The sequence below is a fragment of the Notamacropus eugenii genome, chromosome 2 (assembly GCF_028372415.1).
Source record: "Notamacropus eugenii isolate mMacEug1 chromosome 2, mMacEug1.pri_v2, whole genome shotgun sequence".
Taxonomy (NCBI): Eukaryota; Metazoa; Chordata; class Mammalia; order Diprotodontia; family Macropodidae; genus Notamacropus; species Notamacropus eugenii.
In genome coordinates this window covers 206,174,520-206,200,960 of record NC_092873.1, presented here as the reverse complement: position 1 = coordinate 206,200,960, position 26,441 = coordinate 206,174,520, and the positions used below count along the sequence as shown (strand labels likewise).

General features: G+C 35.9%; 1 protein-coding gene across 15 annotated transcripts in view; it reads left to right on the top strand.

Annotated features, from left to right (window-relative positions):
- Window positions 1–26,441, top strand: part of TRDN (triadin) — a 561,781-nt gene that overhangs the window by 488,772 nt on the left and 46,568 nt on the right. For 14 of the 15 annotated variants that reach the window (XM_072643208.1, XM_072643207.1, XM_072643206.1 and 11 more), the window contains 5 exons: window positions 18,344–18,367; window positions 19,746–19,784; window positions 21,486–21,524; window positions 23,516–23,560; window positions 25,356–25,385. In XM_072643208.1, coding sequence (XP_072499309.1) covers window positions 18,344–18,367; window positions 19,746–19,784; window positions 21,486–21,524; window positions 23,516–23,560; window positions 25,356–25,385 — 177 coding nt within the window. The remainder of the gene's footprint in view (window positions 1–18,343; window positions 18,368–19,745; window positions 19,785–21,485; window positions 21,525–23,515; window positions 23,561–25,355; window positions 25,386–26,441) is intronic. The other variant, XM_072643200.1, reaches the window with a different exon arrangement.

The following is a 26,441-nucleotide window of genomic DNA, read 5'->3' as shown; positions in this document are numbered from 1 at the left end:
AGAATCTCCTGCTCTAAGCTACCCATTTCTTGTGATAGAACTCCATGAAAAGTGTTCTCCTTATCCAGAAATAGGATCTGAAGTATTCAGTTGTTATGAATGAAGGGTAGGCCTCTGAACAAGTTTCCATATCTTGTCAATTCAGAATTTGAAAGTTAGAAGGGAACAGGGTGACAAATTAGTCCAACCTACATACAAAAATTTCCCTTTTGCCAACATTCTAACATTTAATTCCTTCCTATTCTCTAACCTTTCCGAGTTGACTTTTTACAGAGCTGAATTCAGCAAACCTAACTGTGGACACAGCAGAAACGCTTGAAATGCTAAATTCTTCCTAGCATCATTGCAACTTTTACTTTGTTTATTTCTGACAAATCTCAGTGAAAATGTTAGGCAATCTTATTGTGGAAAGCAAAGCAAGTGTACTAACAGGAAGCAACTCACATATACCACTTCCCTCCAACACCCCCAGCTTTGGGAAGATCCACAAACATTTATTTTTCAAATGAACAAACAAGAGTAATCATGTAGGCAACGCTCAAAAAACACTGACAGGACTAGAAAAAGATGGCTAGCTAGCCATCCAAAATCACAATAGAGCACATATGCAATCAGTGCAGAACTGTACAGATGTACATATAGTAAATACAAGTGGAGGAGAAAGTGGATGGGAAAGTTAGAGGTTATTCTGGTAGGTTGATGAATAGTTCAAAGTACTTGGGGATATTTTCCCAAAATAGAAAAGTTTCTTGTCTCTGGGTGGTTAGAGGAAAGTTGTTTTTATGTGTTCACAATGAATTTGAACACTTGCTATTACTTCTATTACAAGAAAATCCCTGAGTTTTATCCTGTGATGATATAAAAATGGGGCGTGTAGAGGGGGTGATTTTCTCATTTTGTAAATAAAATAAAATATTATCTATGAAAATATATTACTCTATTTGCTCCTTATGCTGATGCATTGAGGAGTTCTACATTTGTCAACATGCTTTCTTCCTACAGAGGAAAAAGCAGATAAAAGCTGTTACAATTGACAAAACAGGTAAAGAAAAATGTATTTGTAAATTTTCTTTAAAAGAATAGTTTCTCAATATAGGGTTGCATATATGCAAAACTGGCTATGAGAAGAGATCTTCTCCATTGGTAATACTGAAAAAATATGTTGACATATTTCTAGGAAGCTGATAAATCATTAGAAAGTAACTAGTTAACATCAAGTGCATGATTAAAATTTAAGAACCTAAAAGGATTTTTTTTTTCCTAGAGCTATGATATTCATTGAAATAGGGAACTCCTGGTGAGGGAATGCCATCTAGCAATACAGATCAGCACGTACTCTCCAGTTCATGGAACCAGAGAGTTTCCTGGGTCAGAGAGAGGTGAAATGATTTACCAGAGTCAAACACTCAGTATATGTTAGAGGCCTCTCAAAAATTTGGTTTCCTTAAACTAGTTTCAGGACATAGTTTAGGATATACATACATAGAATGCCTATAGATATATCTCTATATCTGTATCAATGGGTCTCCATCAGCACTGAGTAGTTGTAATATACCATAGTATTTTGGTCCATATATAACCTTCAGGGAATCATAGCCTTTTGAATTGCTACTATCATCACATAACTGAATTTCATCTGCCTTCTTACTGAGCCAGGAATCCTGCATCTCTCCAATCTTTGCTTGTCCTTCACTTTAGATGGAATTAAATGCTGCCTTCTTAGAGGTGGATGAACTATTCTACTGGTAAATCCTGTGGAGTTCCCATTTTTCATTTAGTAACTTCTGAATTTCCCCATCATTTTCATCAAACCAGTCTTGGTGTTTGTGAGTGTTCTGACCCAGATGAGCAAATGCAGTGCTGTACACCAAATCTGTGCAAGCTGCCCACTCCTTTTCTGCTCCACTGTTGCCAACTGTGTGTTGGCTCAACTTTCCCTCCAAGTTAGCAACAGCACTCAGAGAAGAGCTCTAACTTGTTGACATTAATTCTTCTGGTAGTCATTTTGCCTTGGGGGCAGCACTTTTGATGAATGTGAATATTTAGCTTGGAAAGGATAAGTATATGATCAGTCCAGCGCTCTGCACCACACATTGCCTTTGTCACTCTCACATCTTTTGCCTCTTCTCCTTACATAGTCTATTAGATGTCAATGTTTGCTGTGAGGGTGCATCCATGAAGTTTTATTGAATTTAGGTAGACAGAAGACAGTACTGGTGATGAGAAGGTCATGCGATGCACAAGTCTTCAGCAGTAAATGACCATTGCTGTTGCTGTTTCCAATCCCTTTCCTCCCTAGGACTCCCTGCCAAGTCTAGTGGTCTGAGTCTACTCTAGCATTCAAGTCATCCAGAACTATAAGCTTGTTCTCTTTTAGCACATTGATGATAAGGGTCTCTACGTCTTCACAAATTTTTTTTTTGACCTCATCTGGGTTCATGATGATAGGAACATAGGCACTGATGATGGTGGCACAATGTTTTCTTTCAAGTGGCAATCGCATTGTCATGAGCCTGTCATTCTCTCCTTTTAGCAGGCATACCACCTTGCTGACTATATTAGTTTTGATTGCAAAACCTACACCAGCTTCACTGCAGTCCCTTTCACCGTGGCCGCTCCAGAAAAATTTGTATCCAGCTCTGACTTCAGTGAGCTGGCCTTCATTTGCCAGCCTTGTTTCACTCAGGGCTGCTATTTGGATACAATATCTGTTGAAGTCTCTTGCAACAAGAGTAGTTCATCTTTCAGTTCTACTGGATTTTGTGTTATCTATAAGTGTGCACACACATTCCATGTGCCAATGGTGAGTGGAATCATTCCCCCCTGAAGAAGGGGATTACCTGCCTGCCACGGTAATCAGGCCAGGGTTGGGTAAGCAGACAAGTTTTAGGGCACTTTTTCTAGCTCCCTTCCTCACACCAGGAGGTGAGCAGTGTGACCCTTAAAAGGCTTCTCAGACACACAGGGGGCTTCCAAATCCCACTTCTGCTTCCAGCAAGAAACTACCCTATAACCTGGGCCACCTGTGTGCAGGGTTGTGATTATAGCTCCCAGTGTATCCACAACTGCTGCTTCATCACTTGCCTGTTGCCACCAGACTTTGAGAGAGGTTTAATAGTAAAATGGTGTGGGTGATGTCTTTTGATTCATGGGTAAGTTGGATTTAAATGAGGTAGACTTGCATGAAGTCATCAGCCTCACTCTTCAAGAGTCATCATAGTCCCATGGCAGGACAGAATCAAGATTACTGGAGATGGTTCAGGGTGCAGCGGATGACTGTGGCATCTTCAATGTCTAACCAAGTGCTAAGCACTCCACATAGCCTGCTTCAGCTGCATTCGTGGCAGTTGGAAAAAATTGTTTTCATCCACCCTTTCCACCAGGGGAAGTCTTCACATGCTTGGGGTAGACACCCCGCTAACTCACCAATGAGTTTGAGACCCCTTGGTTACCCTCAACTTGGTTTGGTCCAAAGTGGAGGGAGTGTTGGTGCATGATTTTCTGTTTGCAGAAATGCAACCTCTGAAGCTGAGATGCAACAAAGCATGGATCAATTCTTTGCTGCCTATGTTAATTCTGGCCCAACAATTAACAACAAGAAAACGCAGTTGCTCTATCAACCACCACCACACCACCCATACATGGAACTATAAGTTACAACAAATGGAGAAGTTTTTAATGCTGTGGATAAGTTCACTTACTTGGGTAGAGTATTTGCCAGGGATGTTCACATTGATAAAGAGGTTGATGCACGCATTGGCAGAGCTATCTCAGTGTTTGAGAGGCTCCAAGAAAAGTATGGGAGAGAAGAAGTATTAGACTGCCTACCAAACTGATGGTCTACAGAGTCATTGTGCTGACTTCATTGTTGTATGCCTGTGAAAATTTGGACAGTTTACCAGTGTTATGCCAGGAAACCGAATCGCTTCCATTTGAACTGTCTTAGGAAGATTCTAAAGATCACCTGGCAGGGTAAGGTACCAGCCACTGAGGTCCTTACTTGAATTAAACTGCCAAGCATTCTAACTGTGCTTCAGAGAGCACAACTCCAATGGGCTGGTTATGTTGTTTGAATGCAAAATGTGTGCTTGCCAAAAAGGCTATTTTATTGAGAACTTGCACAGGGCAGGCAATTACATAGTAGTCAGAAGAGGCAATACAAGGACACTCCCAAGGTCTCTCTCAAGAGCTTTGGAATTGATTATGTGACATGGGAGACACTGGCACAGGACCACTCAGCATGGCATGCCCATATCAGAAAAGATGCTGTGCTCTATGAGCAAAGCAAAATTGAAACAGCTTAAAGGAAAGGTAGGATGTGCAAATTTAGAGTATCCACCCCAAATGTTCACACGGACTATCTATGCTCCATCTGTGGTAGAGCATTCCAAGCTCATATGGGTCTGATCAGCCACAGCTGGACACACTGAAACTTGACTTTATCATGATGATGTCATTTTGGTCATCTTTGAGAATGAAGGACAAGCAATATATATATATATATAAAATGATGGGAAGAAGTACATTTACATTTACAACCTTATCTACTTTGTTGATTGATCCTTCTTTCAACTTAAAAGTATACAAGTCCCAAAAGTGTGAGATTCTGAATAATCTGCCTTTTTAAGAGAATGATCAGAAATAAATTCCTTTTACGGGAGCACTAAACATAGGCTTGTGATGGCACAATGATCTAGCCTAAATAATATTTAGTAGAGCATATACATTTTCTGTAAAATAATTCTATATTTTTTTATTTCAAGGGGTGGGTGCTTCATTTTTTATTGCCACCTGAGAATCATAGTATCATAGACCTGCAGCCAAAAAAAGAGGTCACATGGTCCAAATTCCTCATTTTACAGAGGTCCAGTGAGATTAAGTGATTTTTCCCGGGTCACACATGTACTAATCCTCAGAAGTGAGATTTGAACCTGGGACTTCTGACACCTTGGGCCAGTGCTCTTTTCACTGAGCGAGAATGAATGGAATAGTAGTCCAACTGATTACCTAGGACTGGTAGATCCAGGATGATTAGATAACTTATACCCAACCTCAATGATTGTAAGCAAACTAGCTATTCAATTCCTCCATGAAACAACTAATGTAGAGGCATAACCCCTTTCTGCCTAATATTTCTAGAGCCACACACAGACTCTGTTACAGATTCCCTTAGAGGGAAACATTAGGATAAGCATTGAGTCTTATCCATTTATTGTTCTCATTGATTCAGATGATCAAGAGTTAAATGTAGCTTCTTTGAAGGAAGTAAGATACCTGCCAGCAGGAATAAAATGATTATTCATGGAAATTGTTATTTCAGGAGAAAAAGAAAGAAAAATGTTATTAGGTAATTTGAGCATAATCTCTCAAGATCATTGTTCTCTTTTCTATCCAGTGCCTCAGCCAATGGTTCTGCTAAATGGCATGCTAATTTGTACCCTAATGTCTGTAGTTGTTAATGTTCCTCCCTGAGCATCTAATGTGGTAGTGTCGATGTTGGGGAGAAACTGGTTTATTGTGTTTCTATCCTGAATCTATAGATTGTCTTTTAATTATGCATGTACTCTTACCTTATCTGTCAGTTTCCCAGAAAGCACTATGATTGATGAATATAATGATAATGAAAAGATCTAGCCTTCAGAGAGTGTAGTTGGTTAGGTTAAGGGAAAAATCTAAAATTAAAAAATGTCAACTCAATACTGACATATTTCATTTCTTTTTAAAAATTTTTTCCATGTACTACTTGACTTTCCTTCAGTCTCCATAGCCAAGCTCGAATCAGCAAGTATGCACCTTGATAAGGCTAAAAGCTATGAAGTATTCTGCATATCTATTTTAGTTTTAATACCTCTAAACTGATTTGTTTTGCTTTTTCACTTTGGCCTGATAAGATTACCCTTAATTTTACATGATTTCTGATCTCTTAATTTTAATTAACAGTTCTATTTTCTTCTACATAAGCCATTTTGAAAATTCATGTATCACAATTAGTAATACATAAATGAACAAAGAAGGATTAGTTTATAAACCTCTCTTTGACAAGAAATCAGGCTTAACTAAGAATATGTTAAAAGTTAGATGTGAATCCAATCCAGTTCAATCCTATTAAGCACCATGATTAAGAGGAATATCCAAAATTAAAAACAAGAGCTTGTTCCCAAATAAAATTTTACCAAAATTCTGCTTCGTAAAATATTCATATTTTGTCTACTTTTTTATTTCATGACTTCAAAATTCTGATCATAATTGGTTGGGAATCAACATGTTTTGATTGTGTATATGTGGCCTATTACCATCTTTTCATTGATTTCTATCTGCAAAGAACTTTAGGGAACACCCTAGTCCAACCCTATAGTTTTACAGATGAGGAAACTGATAATCTAGGTTAAGGAAGAGATTTGATTACATTAACGAAGGTACTGTCAGAGCAGGAACTAGAAGACAGGTCTCTTGAAGTTTATTGTCTCGTTCCAATATTCCAGAATGCTTCCACATGATATTGATATTATGTTTACGTTTTCACAGCAAGGCAAATACTGAAGGCTGAGGGGTTTTTTTTAGTGTTTAACTTATTAGCCCTTTCCTTTTTATCTTATGATTTATATTGGTTAAATTCTATCACACCATTGTGATTTCTTTCTGTATGATTCTGGAAGTATTAAATAATAGAATATCAAATATCAATCCCTTGTTAGTATACAGCACTGTGTCATGGAACTAAGGGAGATACAAATTATTAAACCTTCTCCCTGCTTCACAGTTTTCAGGCAGGTTGGAGAGATAGTAATGACCAAATTAGTAGTGATCCCAAACCAAGTGGAGCTGTTGTAGAGTGATCAGATTGTAGAACTTGATTTCAGGAGACTTGACTTCTAACCAGAGGGAAGCCATTTGTTAGCCATATAACCATAAACAAAACATTTTTTTCTCCTCTGAGCCTCAATTTCCTCATTTGTAAAAAAGAGGAAATGAATTAGCTGGTTTCTAAAGGGTCTTCCAGCTCTAGAAGGCTAATATTCTACTATATTTGGCTCACCATGGTGTAATAAAATGGTATTTGTATTTCTATCTTACCAAGAAGTTTAGTATAAACCTTAAAAAAAAAATACTCCTGTTGGCATAGATTCTGTTCTTTTGATTCCCTAAAAAATATCAGGTGTTTTTCATAGTGATTTTTATTATTAAGGTAAATAAGAAATGAATATTTATAATAAAAATATCTAGTTTGCTTCAGAAGGACAAGTTAATTTGTTAATAGCAAATGAATGATTTGAAGTACTATGTGAGTTCTCATTCATTGATTGTGCATGGTATTTTTTTTGGTGGATGCGGGAGGCAGGGAGATTGAGTGAGAAGTGCCCTTTCTTTGAATCTCATCTTAGGGCCTTCATTCACCTTCCATTCCCCTCAGGAAGAAAAAGGAAGAAAGAAAGAGAGAGAGAAGGAGAGAGAGAGAAGGAAAGGAAGAAGGGAAGGAAGGAAGGAAGGAAGGAAGGAAGGAAGGAAGGAAGGAAGGAAGGAAGGAAGGAAGGAAGGAAGGAAGGAAGGGAGAGAACTTAGATCATTTCTTCAAAACATGCACTATTAATCATAATGTTAAGCATATCTTTCACATGCACTAAAATGCACTAATTTTCCAGTAGCATTATTGTTACAGTTTAATCAGTTCATTTGGTGACTGATCTTTCTCTATGACACAAGTGTGCTTACATAACAAGAAATTAAAGTTAATTCTTCAATGCTGGCAGCCTTTTCTTTTCAAACGCTTGACTTGCAAAGGATTCATATCTAAAAATAACTGCCACCAGCTCTGCTCATGGGAATCACTCTGAAGAGCTATTAGGGAATATGTTGGCTAAGAAACAGGAAAAAAGGAGAGATATAAAAGTAGGAGACCTTAGAGGAACTGATCCCCAAGTACAGGGATCTAGGTAAGAAAGGGCTGCCTTCCCTAAAATATCTTTCCCCATACTTTCTCTTTGTGATAATCACTGCTTTAAATTTTATCACACACTTCTTCTATTGAACATCTCTTGGAAGTACTTCTAAAAAAACCAAAGGACTATCACATGTTATTATGATTTAGTCTACATTGGTTTCTAGTCTAAGGGTTCTTAAGGTGAGGTTCATGGTCCCAAGAGATCGTATATAGGGGTGGTCTGTGAACACGAATGAAAAAAAATTCATTTTTTTTCAGTAACCTCTAACTGAAATTGAGCATCTGCTTCCACTATGAATGTAAACAGTCAATCATTTTTCTGAAGAGGGATCCATAGGTTTCACCAGGCTGCCAAATGAGCCCATGACACTCTGGCCAATAGTGTCAATAACCAAGAAAGGGGCAGGAAGTGTTTTCAACTTTTGCTCTATTATCTTTGACTCTGGCTGCTAGAATCCAGAGCTCCAACTAGGATTACTAGTAAAATATAATTGAGCCACTCTGTGGGTTAGATTTTATGAGCTTCCATTCCTTGGGGGCTAACCACCATTGGAAACATTATTCCTATAGGAAAAAAATACACTAAGGAAAAGTAGCTGATTTACAAATGAAATTTTAAAATGCAATCTATCTGTAAATTAGGAACTGCCAGTAATGTATATACAATAAACGTAAAAGAAGTGCTTATTTTAAAAGTGAGAACTGATCCAAGACAATTCTAAAGGACTTATGATGAAAAATGTTATCTCCAGAGAAAGAACTGATGGACTCTGAATGCAAACCAAAGCATACTTTTTTCTAGTTTTCTTTTTCTTTCTTTTCTCTTTGGTCAGTTTTCTTTTTTTCACAATGTGACTTAAATGGAAGTATGTTTTACGTGACTACACATGTATAACCTATATCAAATTGCTCATCTTCTCAATGAGGGGGGAGATAGGAGAAGGGAAAGGAGAGAATCTAGAACTCAAATTTTTTTTTAAAAAAAGGTTAAAAACTGATTTTACATGTAATTGGGGGAAAAATTTTAAATCATAAAAAATAAAATACTAGGAAATACTTTCTTCTTATTTTCTTCCTAGAACAAGTTGAATATCAAATAAAAGAAACCCCAACTATAAAAGAAGGTAGTAACTTTACATCATATTTGATACCTTTATTGTAATGTGGGTGCACATGCACATGCATATACGTACATACATATGTCTACACATATACACACACTTACAAGTACATACATATGTAACCTATGGCCTAGAGCAACTCTGGATGAAGCTGAGTCCTCATTTTTGAGGCTTCTAAATAATCAAACTATTCAGTTCATGTCATGTTTCCTCTTCCCCCAGTCCCCAACTATTCTTTCCCCAGGTAACATCTAAATTTGACTCACTTTTGACTATTCCGTAAGGGTATACACTTTACAGCTAAATAATACCTAGGCATAGAACATTGAACACTGAGTGATATGCTATAGGTTAAACATATCAACTCTTAGTTCACATGATGGGTCACTGTTTACAAATATATATTAATCACAATGCAGAAATTATGGAGGTAAAAACATAGATTATATTATTGTGCTCAGGCATAGGCTTAGGCTACAGAGATTAAGATTTAGCAAGGTTTCCTACAAGAAAAATTACATCAGAATGACAGAGAAAAAATTTCTTTATATATTGCTATCTTCTTACATTTCTTTTAGGTAGGTCTATCATCCCATACTTCCTTGAATGTCATAAAAGTTGAACAGTCTTAATTAACCAGAGTCATAATCTCACACATCCCCCAAGGAAAGAAACTTCATCAAACAGTCTCTATAGGTAAAATAAGACAAGCTACAGATTAAACTGTATTTATAGGGTTCATAAATAGACTGATTAGGAGGAGAATTTACATGTCACCAAGAAGTCAGGAACAGTTGAGATTCTTCCTGTGGCTTCTTATCTAAGTAATGTTTAAGGCTCCTAAGTAACTTTTCATATCAAATGGAATAGGATTTGATCCAATGAGTTTAATATTAACCAAACTGCACGAAGTCTTAAATAATACAAAAGAAATGTAAAAATTCCCATAAAAAGTGACGTGTATAGTGCTTTTCGAGCCTTAAAAGCATTATATGTATATGTGTATGCGTGTGTGTGTGTGTGTGTGTGTGTGTGTGTGTTCTTCATTTGGAGACAGCTAGTCTGGGTGTAAACTAGTGTCAGGAAGACCAGAGCTCAAATCCTATTTCAGACATTTACTAACTGTGAGTGAGTTTGAACCCTTAGTGAGTTTGAAAAATGGAGAGAATCATATCTCCTACATCACAAGGCTGTTTTGAGGGTCAAACAAGTTAACATGTAAAGATCTTTACAAACCTAGTGTTATATAAATGCTTACTATAATTATTATTTATTCCATACACACAGTTACAAAAAGTACCCATACCTGAGCCCATAGCTAGCCTAGAAAACTCTCTCTAGAAGGCAGCATATTCCTCTATACATGGACATGTACAGTTGCTCCTAACTCATAGTCCTACCATAGGGTTAAGATTATCTCCAATCAGGATAAGAATTCAGCGTTGTTAAGGAACCCCATACCTCTTTGAATGAACCTAATTATTTTCTAATTTATCTTCCCCACCACTACATGAACTCCTGGAGGAAAGGACTACTTTTGCCTTTCTTAGTATCCCTACTAGCACGCAGTAAGTGCTTAATCAATGCTTATTGACCAATTGGTGAGCTCCATCTCCCCAGGGACCTGTATAGTCCTCCAGACTGTAGTGCTGACATAGTTTTGAGGTCCCTGATAAACCAGGAAAGAACTGGAGGTGACTGGACTGCTAACCCCCTACTATTGGAATTATATCTACATCACTCACAGAACCGATGAAAGGTAAAGTCGAGTCTTGCTTCTCCACATAATACATCTCTGCTCTTCATTTCTGGCCTTCACAATTCCTAGCTTGAACCAAGAATTCCTCAGTATGAGCCATGAGCTCCAGCTTTGCTCCCCTACTCTCGAGATTGAGATCTATCTTATACCTTCTGCCTGCTACCAATCCTGTTCCTGTTACTTCTATTTCCCCTCTTTTTAGGAATATGTGGGATATAATAACAATGAAATAGCCAGAAATAGTATGTTTCTGGATTAGTTAATACATTTTGAGGTCCTAAAAGAAAGAAGTCCTGCCCAGATTGTATCCAGCTGGCAAAAGTTTCCTTCAGATGGCTGTGAAGACCTGGTGACTTTTTGAGGCTAAAGATAAACACACATTCACAAAAACACTCACATGCATATCCATTCTATTTCCATTCACTTTTTCCAATTTTTCTTGCCACCATCCTTTACCACTATAGCCAAGCATACAAATTATACTTCGAGAAAACTCTAGAAAAAAAATGTAGATGGAGGGGCAAAGGTTGTTGTCAATATTGTTGTAGTGACCAAGACTTACGTCCCTAACATACACATATATACATGCACACGCCACACACACATACACACACCCACCTGTAACTCCATCAGTAGAGAACACTCATTAAATAACTTCCTCTATCAATGTGGATCAACACCTTCTTTGCAATTTATAGTATTAAAGTAGTTGCCTAAGATACTAAAAGGTTAATTAACTTAACCAGAGAAGCACAGCCATTAAGAGTCTGAGAAAGAACCTGAACACAAATTTCCCAGATTAAGAGTCTAGCTTTCTTATCCTGTAGTTGAAACACATTAAAGAGCTCTAGATTGGGGGTGGAAAGGGAGGAGAGCAGAGAATGGGGGGTGGGGGTGGGAAATGGGGACTTGGATTCTTCCTCAGGGTTTGCTGTCTGCTTAACCAAGTGACCTAACAATCCCTTTGGGTCCATTTCATCATCTATATTTATCATCTATAAAATATATTTATCATCTATAAAATTAGAGTATGGCAATAGATAGTTTTTTTTGTTTTTTCTTAGAACCCTACTACCTTAAAATCCTATGATATAGTAAAACTAAGAAGTAATCGCAATACATAAATTAGTTTTATGTCCCTTTTGGCTATACTCTAATCTTGCTCCTCTATCTCTTTTTCTCTTGCATTGTTAGGGAATAAGATCTTCTAGTGAATAAAATATTTTTTTTCAGCAATATTATCTTTATATGAATAACCAGATTTCTAAAAATCAGAACATAATAAAATATGTTTGTCTTCAACTACTACTACTATTAATGCCTACCTTTTATATAATGATGTTTTCCAATTTTTTTCTCATGTTACACTCCTTACAGCCCTGGGAGATAGGTCCCATTATTAACCCCACTTAATAGATGAGAAAAAAAAGGTAGGCAGAGGTTAAGTAACTTGTCAAGGGTCACATAAGTACTAATTCTCAGAAGCAGAAATTGAACTCAACTTTTCCTGATGCCAGGTCTAGCATTGCATTTATCGAGCCCCCTAAGCTTCATCTGCATTTAAACTATTTGGCTATATTAAAAATTCTTTTAAAAAGATAATTGTTAATAAAAAGTTATTTCGGGAACTTGTATTGCCTCAGAATCCCTGTGATTAAGATATTAACTGTCTTCTATGCCATAAAATGCCAGATAATGAAGAATTTAAACATATAATCTGAAATGACACGCTCTGAAAATTTCAGTGAAACCTTATTTTGATGATCAATTTGGTCAAATTCCTGACCAGATTTCATGCTAAAAATTCTGGACTTATCATTACTAGATCTGACCAAAGTTCTTCTCCCAGTCAAATGATAAAAGTAAACTGCTTTTATTCATACTTCAGAAAAGAAAAAAAACCCTGCAAATATTAAAGTACCCTTTCGAAAAGTTCTGAAAAGACCACAGGCTGCTATTTGCTGCAACACTGGGAAAGAGGTTGGGTGTGGGAGGAGAGGAAGGCATTACTTGGTGTGCTTTTACACAGTGAAACATAAATGACAGTTTGACTCCAAAGAGCAGACTTTCAAAGACCTTGAGAGTAGGGGATCTCATTAAGATTCTCCAGTTATTTTATCCCAACTTACTGCCTACCTCAGTAAAACTCTTCAGGGGAAAATAGCATGGAAGGAAGTCAAAATATACAGCCTACTGTTCATCCTCATACACATTTAGCCTCATTTCTGCCTTCCCTAAAATGTCAGAAATAGGAACTATAAAGGTCAGGCCTTATATCTATTGCTAGAATATTAGAGCATTCATTTTTTTTTACCTTTTTTGTTTCATCTATCTTCTAGATAAATCCAATGAACCTATATTTTGTGTGTGCCAAGTTGAAACCCTCATTAGGAGAAGGTGGAGGGCTGATTTTTATAACACACAGGTAACCAGAGGGAGCTATACAACAAAATGTATAGATAGAATGTTTGAACAAGAGTCCAGAAGATCTGAGTTTAAATCTTGCCTCAGATACTTACCAACCTCAGTTTCCTTATCTGTTAAATGGGGGTTCTAATAGCTTCCACTCCCTAGGTAATTATAAGGCTCAAGTGAAGTAACCTACCTAAAGCATTTTGCAAGTTTTAAGCATTGTGTAAATGCTGACTGTTAAACAGATACTCCAACTGATGCTAAATGTACAAGGATGGATAATTTTTATAAATATTCTAATAGTATTTTTACCCACAGAAATAAATTAGATTTGCTGAAAGTAAAGAGGAAAGTAAAGATGATTTATTAGAACATAGATTCATTCAACTGATATTTCTTAATCATATGTGAGGTGTTATATCCTGGAGGGGAAGCAGAGTTTAGGAAAGTCAGATTCTATGTCATGTAGAACTCATAGTCTAATAAGAAGAAGAACTCATTTACATTCCACTTTCAGGTTTGCAAAGTGCTTTGCATACATTATCTCATCTTCAGATTCTGTGTTTAAGGCTCAGGGAGGACAAAAAGAAATGACTTGCTCATCATAGTAAAGGTCTGAGGAAGGTTTTGAATTCACTTTGTCCTGGCTCTAAGTGCAACACTTTATCCACTACTCTAAATCATCTCAAAAAGAGACAGAACTATAGCTATGAAGAGCATGGGTGTTCCTCAATTCTAAAAACTCTTGCTACCTAAAAATTCAGAGTTTGGGGTTAATCAGAGTGTGGATAATCATAATTATGCAAATATGTCTTGAGTCTTCATTCCATTACATACTCTCCTATAGATGAAGTAATACCTTAAAGTCAAATAAACTTAGTATTAGTTCAAGTACAATAACAAAATATAGAAAATTAGGCAATAGAATCATCCAAAACTCTGTAAACAAAATTCTTATGGAGTAAGGAAGCTATCTTTCCAAAGTAGGGAGGATAAAGTCAGGGGAAAATGCAACAAACTATTTGACTTCTCTTAGTCTGGCATCAGTAAGCATCATGGAGAGGCACTTCACCTTACTGATACCAGGATCCACAGGTTTCTGCCTTGACATCTTTTGTTTAGGGATGCTATTGTAGATAGGCTCATCCACATAATTACTTTTCTTTCTTCTTCACTAAATGCAGCCTGATTGGGTATTCTTTGATCCTTCCAATCCTGTTCCAAACTCTGACTGCTCAGTTCTTGAAACCTCCTGCTTCCCAGAAGAATATGGAATTTATATCATCCAGAGACCTCATCTGATACTGTCATTTTTTCTGTACTCAGAATCACAGCCTACTAAGAAATAAAACCTGCGTGGTTCACCATAAATGAAATCCTAGGAACATTTTTTCCCCTAGAGCTATTTTGTTTCTGTTTCTCTCTTTCTCTTTGTGTCTCTCTCATAACACACATACACACACACACACACATGCACGCACACACATGCACATAGAGATAAGTATAAATTTTTACATGATAAGCAAAGCAGAGAGCACCATACAGTTTTAAAACCAAGGGCAATATGAAGTCCAGGAAAGAGGTTAATCAAGGAGAATAATGAAAGGCTTCATGTAGGAGGTAGCATTTGAGGTGGTCTTTAAAAGAGGCAACAAAATGGGCAAAGGGTGGTGTTTCAGTTATGGAGGCATGTATTCACTGAACAAGCATGTATTAATCATCTGCTATATTCTAGGCACATACAGAGTATGTGCTCTGTATACAGAAAGAAAAATGAAACAAGTTCTGTCCTCAAGGAGCTTACTTTTTATTGAAAGAAACAGCATATACACATACTCTCAAAACTGCGAGGTCCTATACAAATGTAATGCATCCTAATCATTGTTTATATTTGAAGAGACACCTACATTTTGCTTGACGGGGCCCTGGGAATCTCTGAAGTCTAGACTCAAAGAATGTTAGAGCAAGAAGAAAACTTAGAGATCATCCACCCCAACTATCTCATTTTGTAAAAAACTAAGAGGAGAACTAGAGAGGTTTCAAAAGCAGGGATGTTCCCTATATGCGTGTATTATGCAGTGAAATAAAATCACCATATAAGTGAATTGCTAGTCTCATCCCAAAGTTATTAGGTAATTCATGCCTGAAATGTTCTTAGCATACGTCTTAAAAAAAAAAAAAAAGAACAGAAGCACTGACTTCTTATATGAAGCCCTTAAAAGAATATATTCTATAGTGATAAAGAATGGAAAGGGTGGGAGAGTGGTAATCCATAAGAAAAAAAGGAAAGGCAAAATAAGTCTAACTTAACAGCTGTTCCTGATTATCCTTTCCCAAATTTTCATAATACTCAACAAAAAAAGGCTTTATTTTGCCAATTGGTAAAAATTGTAAACTGTTGCTTATTCATTAGCTTTAATTAAAAAACAATATAGTTGGGATAAGTCATAAATCAGGATATTAACCAAATGAAAAAGGCAAACTGCAGTTGCTACTTAGTGATTATTTGTAGCTTTAAATGTTCACTTATAATGAGGAGAGGCATTTAGATACATTTAGATAGAAGTGGAGGGGGTGGAAAGTACTTCAATATCACATAAAGAAAATTATCTTTGACCTAAAGGGAAGAAAAACATTATTTTCAAAGCAAGAAAAAAAGTACAGAGAATCATGTTTCCAAAGTGAAAAATAGGAATGATTTTTAGATTAGCATTTTAATGATTTACTTTTATTCCCACCTACTTAGTTCAGACTATTAAATGAGAACTAGCAGGGTTTAGTGTTATAAAATTCCTTTCCTCAGTAGAATTCAAAGATATATTTCACATTGCCTTCCTTTATCTGTAATAAAACAAAACAAAAATAAAAAGGAAGGAAAAGATGGAGAGGGAAATGGATAGAAAGACAGAAAGACAGAAAGACAAAGAAAGAAGAAAGAAAGAAAGAAAGAAAGAAAGAAAGAAAGAAAGAAAGAAAGAAAGAAAGAAAGAAAAGAAAGGAAGGAAGGAAGGAAGGAAAAAAGGAAGAAAGGAAGAAAGAAAGAAAGAAAGAAAGAAAGAAAGAAAGAAAGAAAGAAAGAAAGAAAGAAAGAAAGAAAGAAAGGAAGGAAGGAAGGAAGGAAGGAAGGAAGGAAGGAAGGAAGGAAGGAAGGAAGGAAAGAAAGAAAAAAGGAAGAAAGAAAAAGAAAGAAAGGAAGGAAGGAAGGAAGGAAGGAAGGAAGGAAGAAAAGAAAGATGAAAAGAAAAATAAAAGAAAGAAATAAAAAAGATTCTCCTCCTGATGGTAGGAGGTGGACATGGAACACTGCACTTCACATTAGGGTTAGGGGGAATACGAAAGCAATTGAGAAAAGGAAATAGACAACAAAATGCTTCCTCTCGGGTATCTAACAGTTCTATTATGATCTCAGTAACTCTAAGTAGCTCCTTTTGTTAGAGGCAGCTAGTTAGTGTAGTGAATTGAGTGCCAAGCCTGGAATTAGGAAGACCTGAGTTCAAATTGTACCTTAGACACTTATTAGCTGTGTGACCCTGGGCAAATCACATAACCCTGTTTACCTCAGTTCCTCATTTGTAAAAAGAACTGGAGAAGGAAATGGCAAACCATAAGAAAATCTCAAATGGGATCATGAAGAGTGAGATACAACTGATATGACTGAACAACAATTCTTTATGCTTAAATGTTTTAATTTCCTCTTACTTGATATTAGAATCTAATTTGATGACTTAAACAGATACACCCTTATAATGCTGCATAATAAAGTTGTTCAATTATTTTTCCTAAAGTACAACTGAACCTCAGCTGGGAGTGGGGGACGGGGGCATTTCCACTAATAGGCTATCTGGAGAGTGAGCTTGGTTACTGTGGTTAGAGCACTAAGAAGTCAGGAATACCTGAGTTCAAAATTTGTCTGTATGTTTGTGGCTCTGGATGAGACACTGATTTTGTTTAACCTCAATGTCCACATCTTAGAAATGGGAATAATAGTTCCTATAGGGCAACAGTGAGGATAATTTGAGATAACTTGTGAAAAATACTTTAGTGTGGATTTAAATAGAAGGCTGGGGTTCAAACAAGTAATACTAAGCATGCTCTTCTTGTTTTAAAAAAAAATCTTGAAGGAAAATGTTGCTTTGAAATCACTTGTGAAAAAAGCTGTTTATAGCCTTTGTAAGAATTCTTTCCATGCTACTCAAATATTTTCATCCTTAATTCTCGATTTTTGAAAACTTCCATGTTAGAAGGTTATATATTGAGTCACTAGGTACATCAGATTCTTATAATTCATTTATTTTTTTTATTGTTCAGCATTTAAGACATTGTCACAAAGACTTTCACACAAGCTTTACTCTGCTGACTAAATTAGTGAGAAGGGAAAATCTTTATGTTTTGATAACAGAATGTTAGGGAAATTTTAGGTGGTTGAAAAAAATAATCTAAATGTGAGTAAATATGGCAAGACCAATTTGAGAAGTGAATATGTGCTACATGAATATCAGAACTGGGTGGTGCAGTGGGTAGAGTGCTAGGCCTGAAGTCAGGAAGATTCCTGTGTTCCAACCTGGCCTCAAATACTATGTGACCTTGGGCAAGTCACTTAACCCTGTTTGCTTCAGTTTCTTCCTCTGTACAATGAGCTGGAGAAGAAAATGGTAAACCACTCCAGTATCTTTTCCAAGAAAACCCCAAATGGGATCATGAAGAGTCATCTATAACTGAAAATGACTGGACAACAATAAAAAAACATCAGAACTGAAATCTTGAGTTCCAACACTTCAATATGGTCATATAGTTAAGCTCTAGTTGATCAAACCAATCACGTATTTAGCAGCATCTAATTGATCCACACTCTCATAAATAGTCTTTGACTGGCTTGAGTTATGACTATTTTCAAAATACATGCTAGGTTATTGTTTAAGTAACAATTGGATTTGCAGCTTTTCCTTTTGTCTTTTAAGTTCATTCATGAATATTAATGAATATTACTAGCTTGCTGTTTAATTCCTTTTTTAGCTGCTGTCATTGAAATTTTGAGTCTAACTGAAATGTTTTTCTTTTTCTTTTTTGTCATTTTCTTTTTTCTTTTTCTCAACATTCCTGTTTCTAAATAAGTGGTTGCAGAGATCAAAGAATCAGGTAAATGTTTGCTTTTCTAAAAGACAGAAGAGAGGAAAAAATTCTAAGGCTGATATATAGTCATGTCTTTTTCTAAAGAATAAGAAATATTTGGGTATATTAATGATTGATTTCATAAATTTTATGCTTAGGGAATATTATATTCAGGTTTTTATAGCTGTCAGATGATAACTCATTATGATTATCATAGTGATTTCATTTTTTGTTATCTGCTCTATGTAAAATATATATTAGTGACCTCATGAACCTTTTTGAAAGTTTATTTGTTGTTGACAGAATATGTAGATATGTGATTAGTGATCATAGTTAATGTAAAATGAGTCAACTAAAGCTTTGGTGCCACATGATAATAGATCTGAAGTTATTATTATGTGGGTGTATTCAGCCCCATCCAAGTGAGTTTAGTAAAGAGCAGAATCATCTCATTATTACAGTCTGATTATTACATGGCTCTCAGACATGTATCTTCAGTACCCAAAGCCTCCAATATGGAAGTATCATTACTCGAAAATCTGATTTCTTAAAGCACTGTGTTATCTGGCTCAGTAATCTCAAGTCCATATTGCCTGGTTATTTTGGCTGCTAATATTTATCCATTTGGCTAATATTAGAATAGATTAGCTTAGATTCATTCAATAATGGAAGACTAAGAATTGCTTTATTTTTATATTCCCTTTCCCTTGCATAATATATTGCACAAAGAATACATTAAATAAATATTTTAATTGAGATAAACACTTCTTTCATAGTTTAGAAGAGGGAGGGCTCTTAGGAGTCACCTAATCCAATGCCTTCATTTTACAGTGGAGTGACTATCCCAGAGAACAATAGGACATTTAAAAATTTATATCAGGGTTTCCTCAACTTTTCTAAGTAGTCCTGGGAAAATTAGTTAGAAATGCTTTTGCAGAATTGGGCTTCTGAGAATTTTCTCTGTTGACTTTAGTGAGAGAGGCAGAACCAGTGAAAGTCTGGGCCATTGTTCTATACCTGAGAGAAAGATGAGTTAAGTGCTTCATTTCACCAGCACCCCAAAAAACATGCACAAAAGGCCTATGAAGTCCAGGGAACCCACAAGTGGAACATAGAAGTAGAGCACTAGTCTTCCTTCATTGAAAGTCTTTGGCTACAGGGTCAGAAATCCTGGGTTCAAATCCAGCCTCTGCTTTTTGCTACCTTAGGCAAGTCTTTCTTGGGTCTCTATCTCATCATTCATAAAATACATTAAATTAGGTAATCCCTAAAATCTTGTCCAGCTCATGTGACATCTCCCTTGTAGCAAAAACCTTTAGAAAATGCCCATCCAGGTATCTAAGTGTGTCTGATCTTCAAGTAAAAAAAAAGTAATTTAAACCATACATGTTTTTATATTTCCTAGACAAGAAAAAAATAGAAAAATCTGAAAAAGAAAGCAAAGGTAAAGATCACAAATCTTGAACATATGTGTATCATATTGTCTGCTAGTGAAAATGTAGTGATAATAATGGGTGGATGCTACACATTATGCCATTTTAAGGTATTTGTTTAAAATATGAACAGTGACTGTGGGATAACAATTATTGCAATTATTGGCATTTATACAGTATTTTATATCTATTAATTGTCTCATCTGAGCTCCCTAGGAACTAATACCTCCCTATGAGGCAGGAATTATTCATCGTATTTATATTTTATTAATGTGGAGACTGAAAGTTAAAAAGTTCATGCAGCTAGTTTGAAGTGTCAGAGGCGGTATTGCAGCCCAGGCCTTTCTGATCCCAAGTCCAAAATTCTCGTCACTCTGAAGATGGCAGATATAAAATGCTGATGATGGCCACAGAGATCAGTAGTTTGTTATAAAGTAGCATGCCCTCACTATCCCTAAATTTTCATTAAACATATGAATTCCCTTTTATCCAGTGCCATATGTTGTATTAAAATCATCACTGGCCTTGAAGTCGGAAGACCTTGGTCAGTGTCCTCTGAAGGAGGCTGAAGCAGGCTCTGTGGAGCACTTAGCACTTGGGCAGACATAAAAAATTCAAGATCATCCACTGCATCCTGGGCCATCACTAGTCATCTTGATTTTTACCTTTCCACTGGATTTCAATGACCCTGGAAGAGAGAGTGAGGCTGACAACTTTATGCAGCTCTGCTTCCCTTAAATCTAATTCGCACAGGAGTCAAAACATCAATTGCAATGTTATTTGGTCCTCTACAAAAAAATAAAAAAGGACAAATAGCATGGGAATTTGAACAAGTGTGTTAGCCCTGATGTTAGTTTTTTGTATTTTTTTGGGTGGGTGGGGTCATAGGAAGAGTGGTCCCTCAGACTTCCTCTTATCACCTGTCTGCTATCCCTTAGCTGAAAGTTCATGGGGTAAAAGCTTGTGAGGTGACAGTTTCTGAGATGAAATTTCTTGGGGCCCTGGGTGAGGTGAAAGTTGAGGTGAAATCTCTTGAGGCCTAGTCCACTTCCCAATGGAACTTGCCCTTTGTTGGTTCAGGGCAGTCAGCCTAGGGGTGTCTATATTTCACTAAAGTCAAAATTCAGCCCCTGGAGGCCCAGTCTTTCCTGAAGTCCTCTCAAGTTCTTAGAAGGACTTATTACATGACCCTCAAACATATATCTTCAGTACACAAAGCCTCCAACATGGGAATATCATTATTTGAAAATCTGATTTCTCAAAGCACTATGTTGTCTGGCTCAGTAACCTCAAGTCCATAACTGCTTTAGTCCTTTATTTTTGTTACTCTGTGTTCATTTTGTGGTGATTTTCTGTCTGTTTTTGGAGATCTGGAGAGCCTGGAAATTTCTGATCTACTCAACCATGTAATGTTTGAGCTTTCTACATTACAGAGTTCTTATATGGGTTGTGCCAAAAGTCTTACTATAATTTTAAGTTATTAAAGCTTGAAACTTCACTAATACTTTTTGGGACATCCTGGATCAAATAAATTTACAGATGTGAAAGCATTTTGTAATTGAAAAAACATTATGTACATGTAAGCTATTATTATTCCCTGAGGGAATAGGAATTAAAATTTTGACATTGGCTTCAGAAACTTGAGTTCCATCACTTAGAGGCTAAATAAACGTATTACTTCTATCCTAAACCATGTTATTTTATCTCTATAGAAAAAACAGCTCCAAAGAAGCAGCTGAAAGAACACAAAGGTAATAATAGAGGGATTGGAGGGTTTGTCAGAAACTCAGCAGGAAATGACTACATTTTATGTCTCTTTGCAAAAATAACTCTGCATTTAATTATGTGTGTAATGTGTTATCCAAGTAAAAAACCATAAGTCATAAGCATGATATATAAGGCATGAAGCCTGATTACACAAAAATTCCCCCATTTATTGAAAAGTTAAACTGTTGTGTCAGTAGTATGACTAGATCCATAGTCCTAGCATTGCAAAATCAGCACTTTCGAAGGGATTTCAATAGTCCTGTGTAGAAATACTCATTTCTAATTGACACTTACCTGTTGATATTGTTGGGGTTGTTCAGTCATTTCAGTAATTTCAGTCCAGCTCTTTGTGATTCCATTTGGGGTTTTCTTGACGAAGATACTGGAGTGGTTTGCCCTTTCCTTCTCCAGCTCATTTTATGGATGAGCAACTAAGGGAAAGAAGAGGAAGTGATTTGCCCAGTGTCACACAAGTGGTAAATATGTGAGGATAGTTTTGAACTCATGAAGATGATTCTTCCTAATTCCACACCCAGTGTTCTATCTGTTGTGCCATCTAGCTGCCCCATTTATCTATTGATTAGCTATGAAAACATTAGCTGGAACCTCACAATACCCCTGTGTTAAAGTAGTTTCGTCCTACTTTGCATGGAAAGAAACTGAGGCAAAGAAAAAACTGAATAATTGAAATTAACACAGAGATCAGCGGCAGAGATAGGAATAACTTAATCTTCTTGTATAGTGAGTGGAATGGATGTTAGATTTGAAATGAGAAGCCTTGGTCCAAATATTAGCTCAACAACAAAATGGCTGTGACCCTGGAAAAGTCACATCTTTGAGTCTCAGAACCCTTAACTATAAAATGAAGCAGCTAAACCGTATTAAACCTAAGCTATTGTTAATTCCTAAGTGCGCTGATATTTCCTCTGGTCTCCTGGAAATCTGAGTTATGAGACAGGCTCTACTGAGTGATTTAGGCTTTGTTTGCCTTAAATACTTACTCATTTGCCCTAAGTCTCATAAGCAAAGCAGAGGGAATGTCTACAGTATCTATCAGGAATTTGTGGGACTCAAATCAAATGATGCAAAAGATCCGTAGTAAACTTCCTAAAGCACTATATAAAATCAGTAATTTGCATTCATCCTAAATGACTAATTTTTGAGAAATTTCAATATTACTAAAATAATCTGAACATTAAGGTTCTATTGAATGCTATTTAGTCTTTACTGATTCAGAAGATATTTTAAGATTTTGCAGGGCTCCTATCAACAATTGTCCTACCAGTATTGGATATAAGAGATTGACTTCAGTCTGTATAGACCCTAAGACATACTTTAGCACTGACTTTGTTGAATGTATTTCTTCTGTCAACTTTTTCTTATAAATTTGCTTCTTTCTCCTCAAAATGAAGTACAGGGGAGGGGGGAGAATTTTTTTGGTTAGCAGAGGCCTATCTTCAATTTAGTCTTCTACCTATTCTAAAGTAAATATGGTCAATCAGTAAAATATTATGTATTTATTACTGATTTTCAAAATGTTCAGCCTAAAGATTACAAGAGTCCCAGTCATCAAAGAAAGATTAGGGCAGTTTGATTCTATCCATTAGATTAGGGAAGTAGATTCAGATATTTTAGAAAATTTTTCAGAAGAAAAAGTGAAATGAAGAAGCTTTTTTCTTTGTAATCTGAAAATTTAATTAATTTGAAACACCTCCAATCCCCAAGCATTTCAATTAATTAAGGTTCTTTGCAACCATGTGCTAGTAATTGTTTAAATTGATGCCATTATACTGATGCCTTTCAGTCACTTTTGTTTCCTTAAGTGTGAAGTGTGAAATATTGTCAAACAAATTTACTTTTATAAGGAGACTTTGTTTCAGACGTCTATTGTAGGAATGAGCCAAGGCAAAGCTGTAATCAAAAGCAGTTACTTTCAAAATTCACACATTTGATTAGCATATTTTTCCATAAACAGACACAACAGGAAAAGAAAATCTTCAGTCTCACAATGTGACGCGAGGTAATCAATCTTGAATTTCTAAAATATTTAACCAATATTTTGTGCTCACTTGAATGGACTCTCTAAATATTTATACATGAAAATATTCAAGATGTTCAGATGACAGGACAGGCTGCTATATATTTTTTAAAGCAATAGAAAAGGTTTTTGTGATGAGATTTTGTGAGCAGTTGTCATCTCATAGAAGAACTGCAATACCACTTTAACAAAGTTAATAGATTAAATGTGCAAAAATTTAATAATTAAGACAAAGAACCTGAAAATGCCCTGAAGCTTTTTAAAATAATAAATAATGTCAGAGCACAGCAGCAATAATAATAACAGTTTTTAGATCAGAATTGAGGTAGATGTGAAAAAAAAAAAAGATGAATCTTATGACTTTTCTTACCAGTAAGTCTTGGCAAAGCCTATGGAAAATACGTGAGGGCATGCAGCGGAGGGCAGATTAAATATCAAATACACTTATCTCATGTAAAATATCCTAAGAGGAAACTGGCACATTCTGTGATTCTCAATATCAGGAGGATATCAATGGAAGGACTTAGGAACTTTACAGTAAAATCACGGAGTGGGTGAGATGTAATGACTTTAGGAAAGAGAAAAGTAAATGGAATACTTATTAAAGCTTTGCTTTCAGAAAAAAAGAAAAGGAAATGAAAGCGAAGGCAAGTGACATAAGTTTAAATTCCTAGTTCCCCTGCAAATAATGAAAGGTGTCGTTATTTGTCAAATGGGTAGAGGTGTCCAATAACGGATTCCTATTCAAGTGTAAAAATGGAATTATTTATAATTTATATTTTGTTATTTTAAATAGTGTAAGAAACAACTAGACCAAAACTTCATCTCAGCATTTGTGGAATGGAGTGTACAAGTAACACTGTCATAGTCTCCTGAGAGAACAGTAATTATCCCAATAATATTTTTGAGAAAAAGAATGTTCTATTAATCTATAGTGAAGTTTTAATTCTAAGATTTTTCTAAAATAAAATATCTGACAAGAAAATCATTCGTAAGTGAGGATACTATTGAGAAACTGATTAAAAACAACCATTTTTAAATTCCACCACTTGCAATTTAAATTATAGCTGCAGAAATGAAGATGTTATCCATGCTTTCCCATTTCACCAAAAGATAGCATTTTTTTTTTGTTATGAGAGTAATGATCTCTGTTCCACCTGATATATTTCCCCTATCTGCACAGAAATAAATAATTGAGTTTTGAAATACTAAACAATTCAGAAAAATATTTCTATCTTGCATTACAGCTATTAAGGAAGATATTAAGAACAACTTAATTATATGTTTCCTTTTTGATGATCATTTCTAAGATATGAGGCAAAAATTTTCTCTTTAGAGTCCATTTCTTTCTTTATAAGAGAACTGATGGTTATACATGCATATTTATGGCACTTGGAATGTTAAAACTTACTTTCAAAAAAATTTTATTAAATCATATGGAGTTATTTCTATTACAGGTATAGAATTTAGCAGAGAAAATGTAGTTTCACAAGTAGCTATTTCCAAAGACTATTTTTTTAAAAAAGCATAAAAACATTCTTGAATACCAGATGATTAACAGTGTTTTAATAGCTCATGTTTTCTTGCATTAAAGAAACTAATTTAGCTATCAGTGAAAGTTATTCAAAGGCATATTTTCACTAGCACTTTCAAATTATAATAACGTCCATCCGTTAACTCTTGTAAGACAAGACATAGTTGTGAATAATATGGATGTTTTCTTTCAATTTTATTTGTTATAGAGTATGTCATTTGGACTTTGTTTGTTTTCTTACAGAAAAAGCAACCCACACACCGAAAGTAATGAGTAAGTTCTGTTAGTGGCACTCAACTAAGTACATTGTTTAGTATGTTGTTTATTATGGTGAATTCTTCCTCCTCCTCCTCCTCCTTCCTCTTCCTCCCTCTCCTTCTCCTTTTTTTGGGGGGCATCTGGACCTGTGGTTTTATCTTTCTAAAGATCTCTAGGGAAACTACCTCCTAGATAGATGAGTTATGTGTAACAGTCTTAGAGAAATGGCTGAGAGGGGGACAAAGAAAGTTGTGACTTGTTCAGAGTCACACAGCCACTGTGGGTCAGAAACAAGACTTGGAGCCAGATTTCCTTTATGTCTGCTCCATTCTGTCTATGACTTAAATAAATAAGCTATTGTAAGGAATATTTTATTTGGCACGATTAGTTATATAATCATTCTAATCCTGTAGTCTTTGGAAGTTGGAATGAATCAGTAATGGGTAGGTTTTTCTTACACTTAAATTTAGGAAATAATTTTAGCATCCGAAGTCTTTCTGAAAATCAAACTGTGCCACCATCTTCTTAAGGCAGGGCAAAAAAAAGTAAAAGATGCATGCATCTTATTGACAATTAAACTACTATAAAGAAAACATAAATCATTCTTTTTTAACCATCCCATTAATTTCTGAACAATCATTCCAAGTCCTCCTATGGTGGGATAATACTAGATTATTCCCTACTATCATCTGGTGCCCACTGTCCTATAAATGAGAAAGTGATATTTGTAGAAAATAGAAGGATAGAGTGTAACTATGAACATAATATCATTCACCATGTGTGTGTCCGTCCTTCATTGCTGAAGAAGACCATGCCATCAGAGAAATGATGACATGACTTGTACTTGACTTTGCTTTGAGTGAGGTAGGGCGTGCAGGTCACCAGCCTCACTTCTCCTCCAGAGCCATCTAAATTCAGCGACCAGATATTCATTAGGGTGACTGGGGATGACCAAGGATGAAGCAATTGGGGTTAAGTGACTTGCCCAAGGTCACACAGCTTGTGAGTGTCGTGTCTGAGGTGAGATCTGAGCTCAGGTCCTCCTGACTCCTGCACTGGTGCTCTATCCAC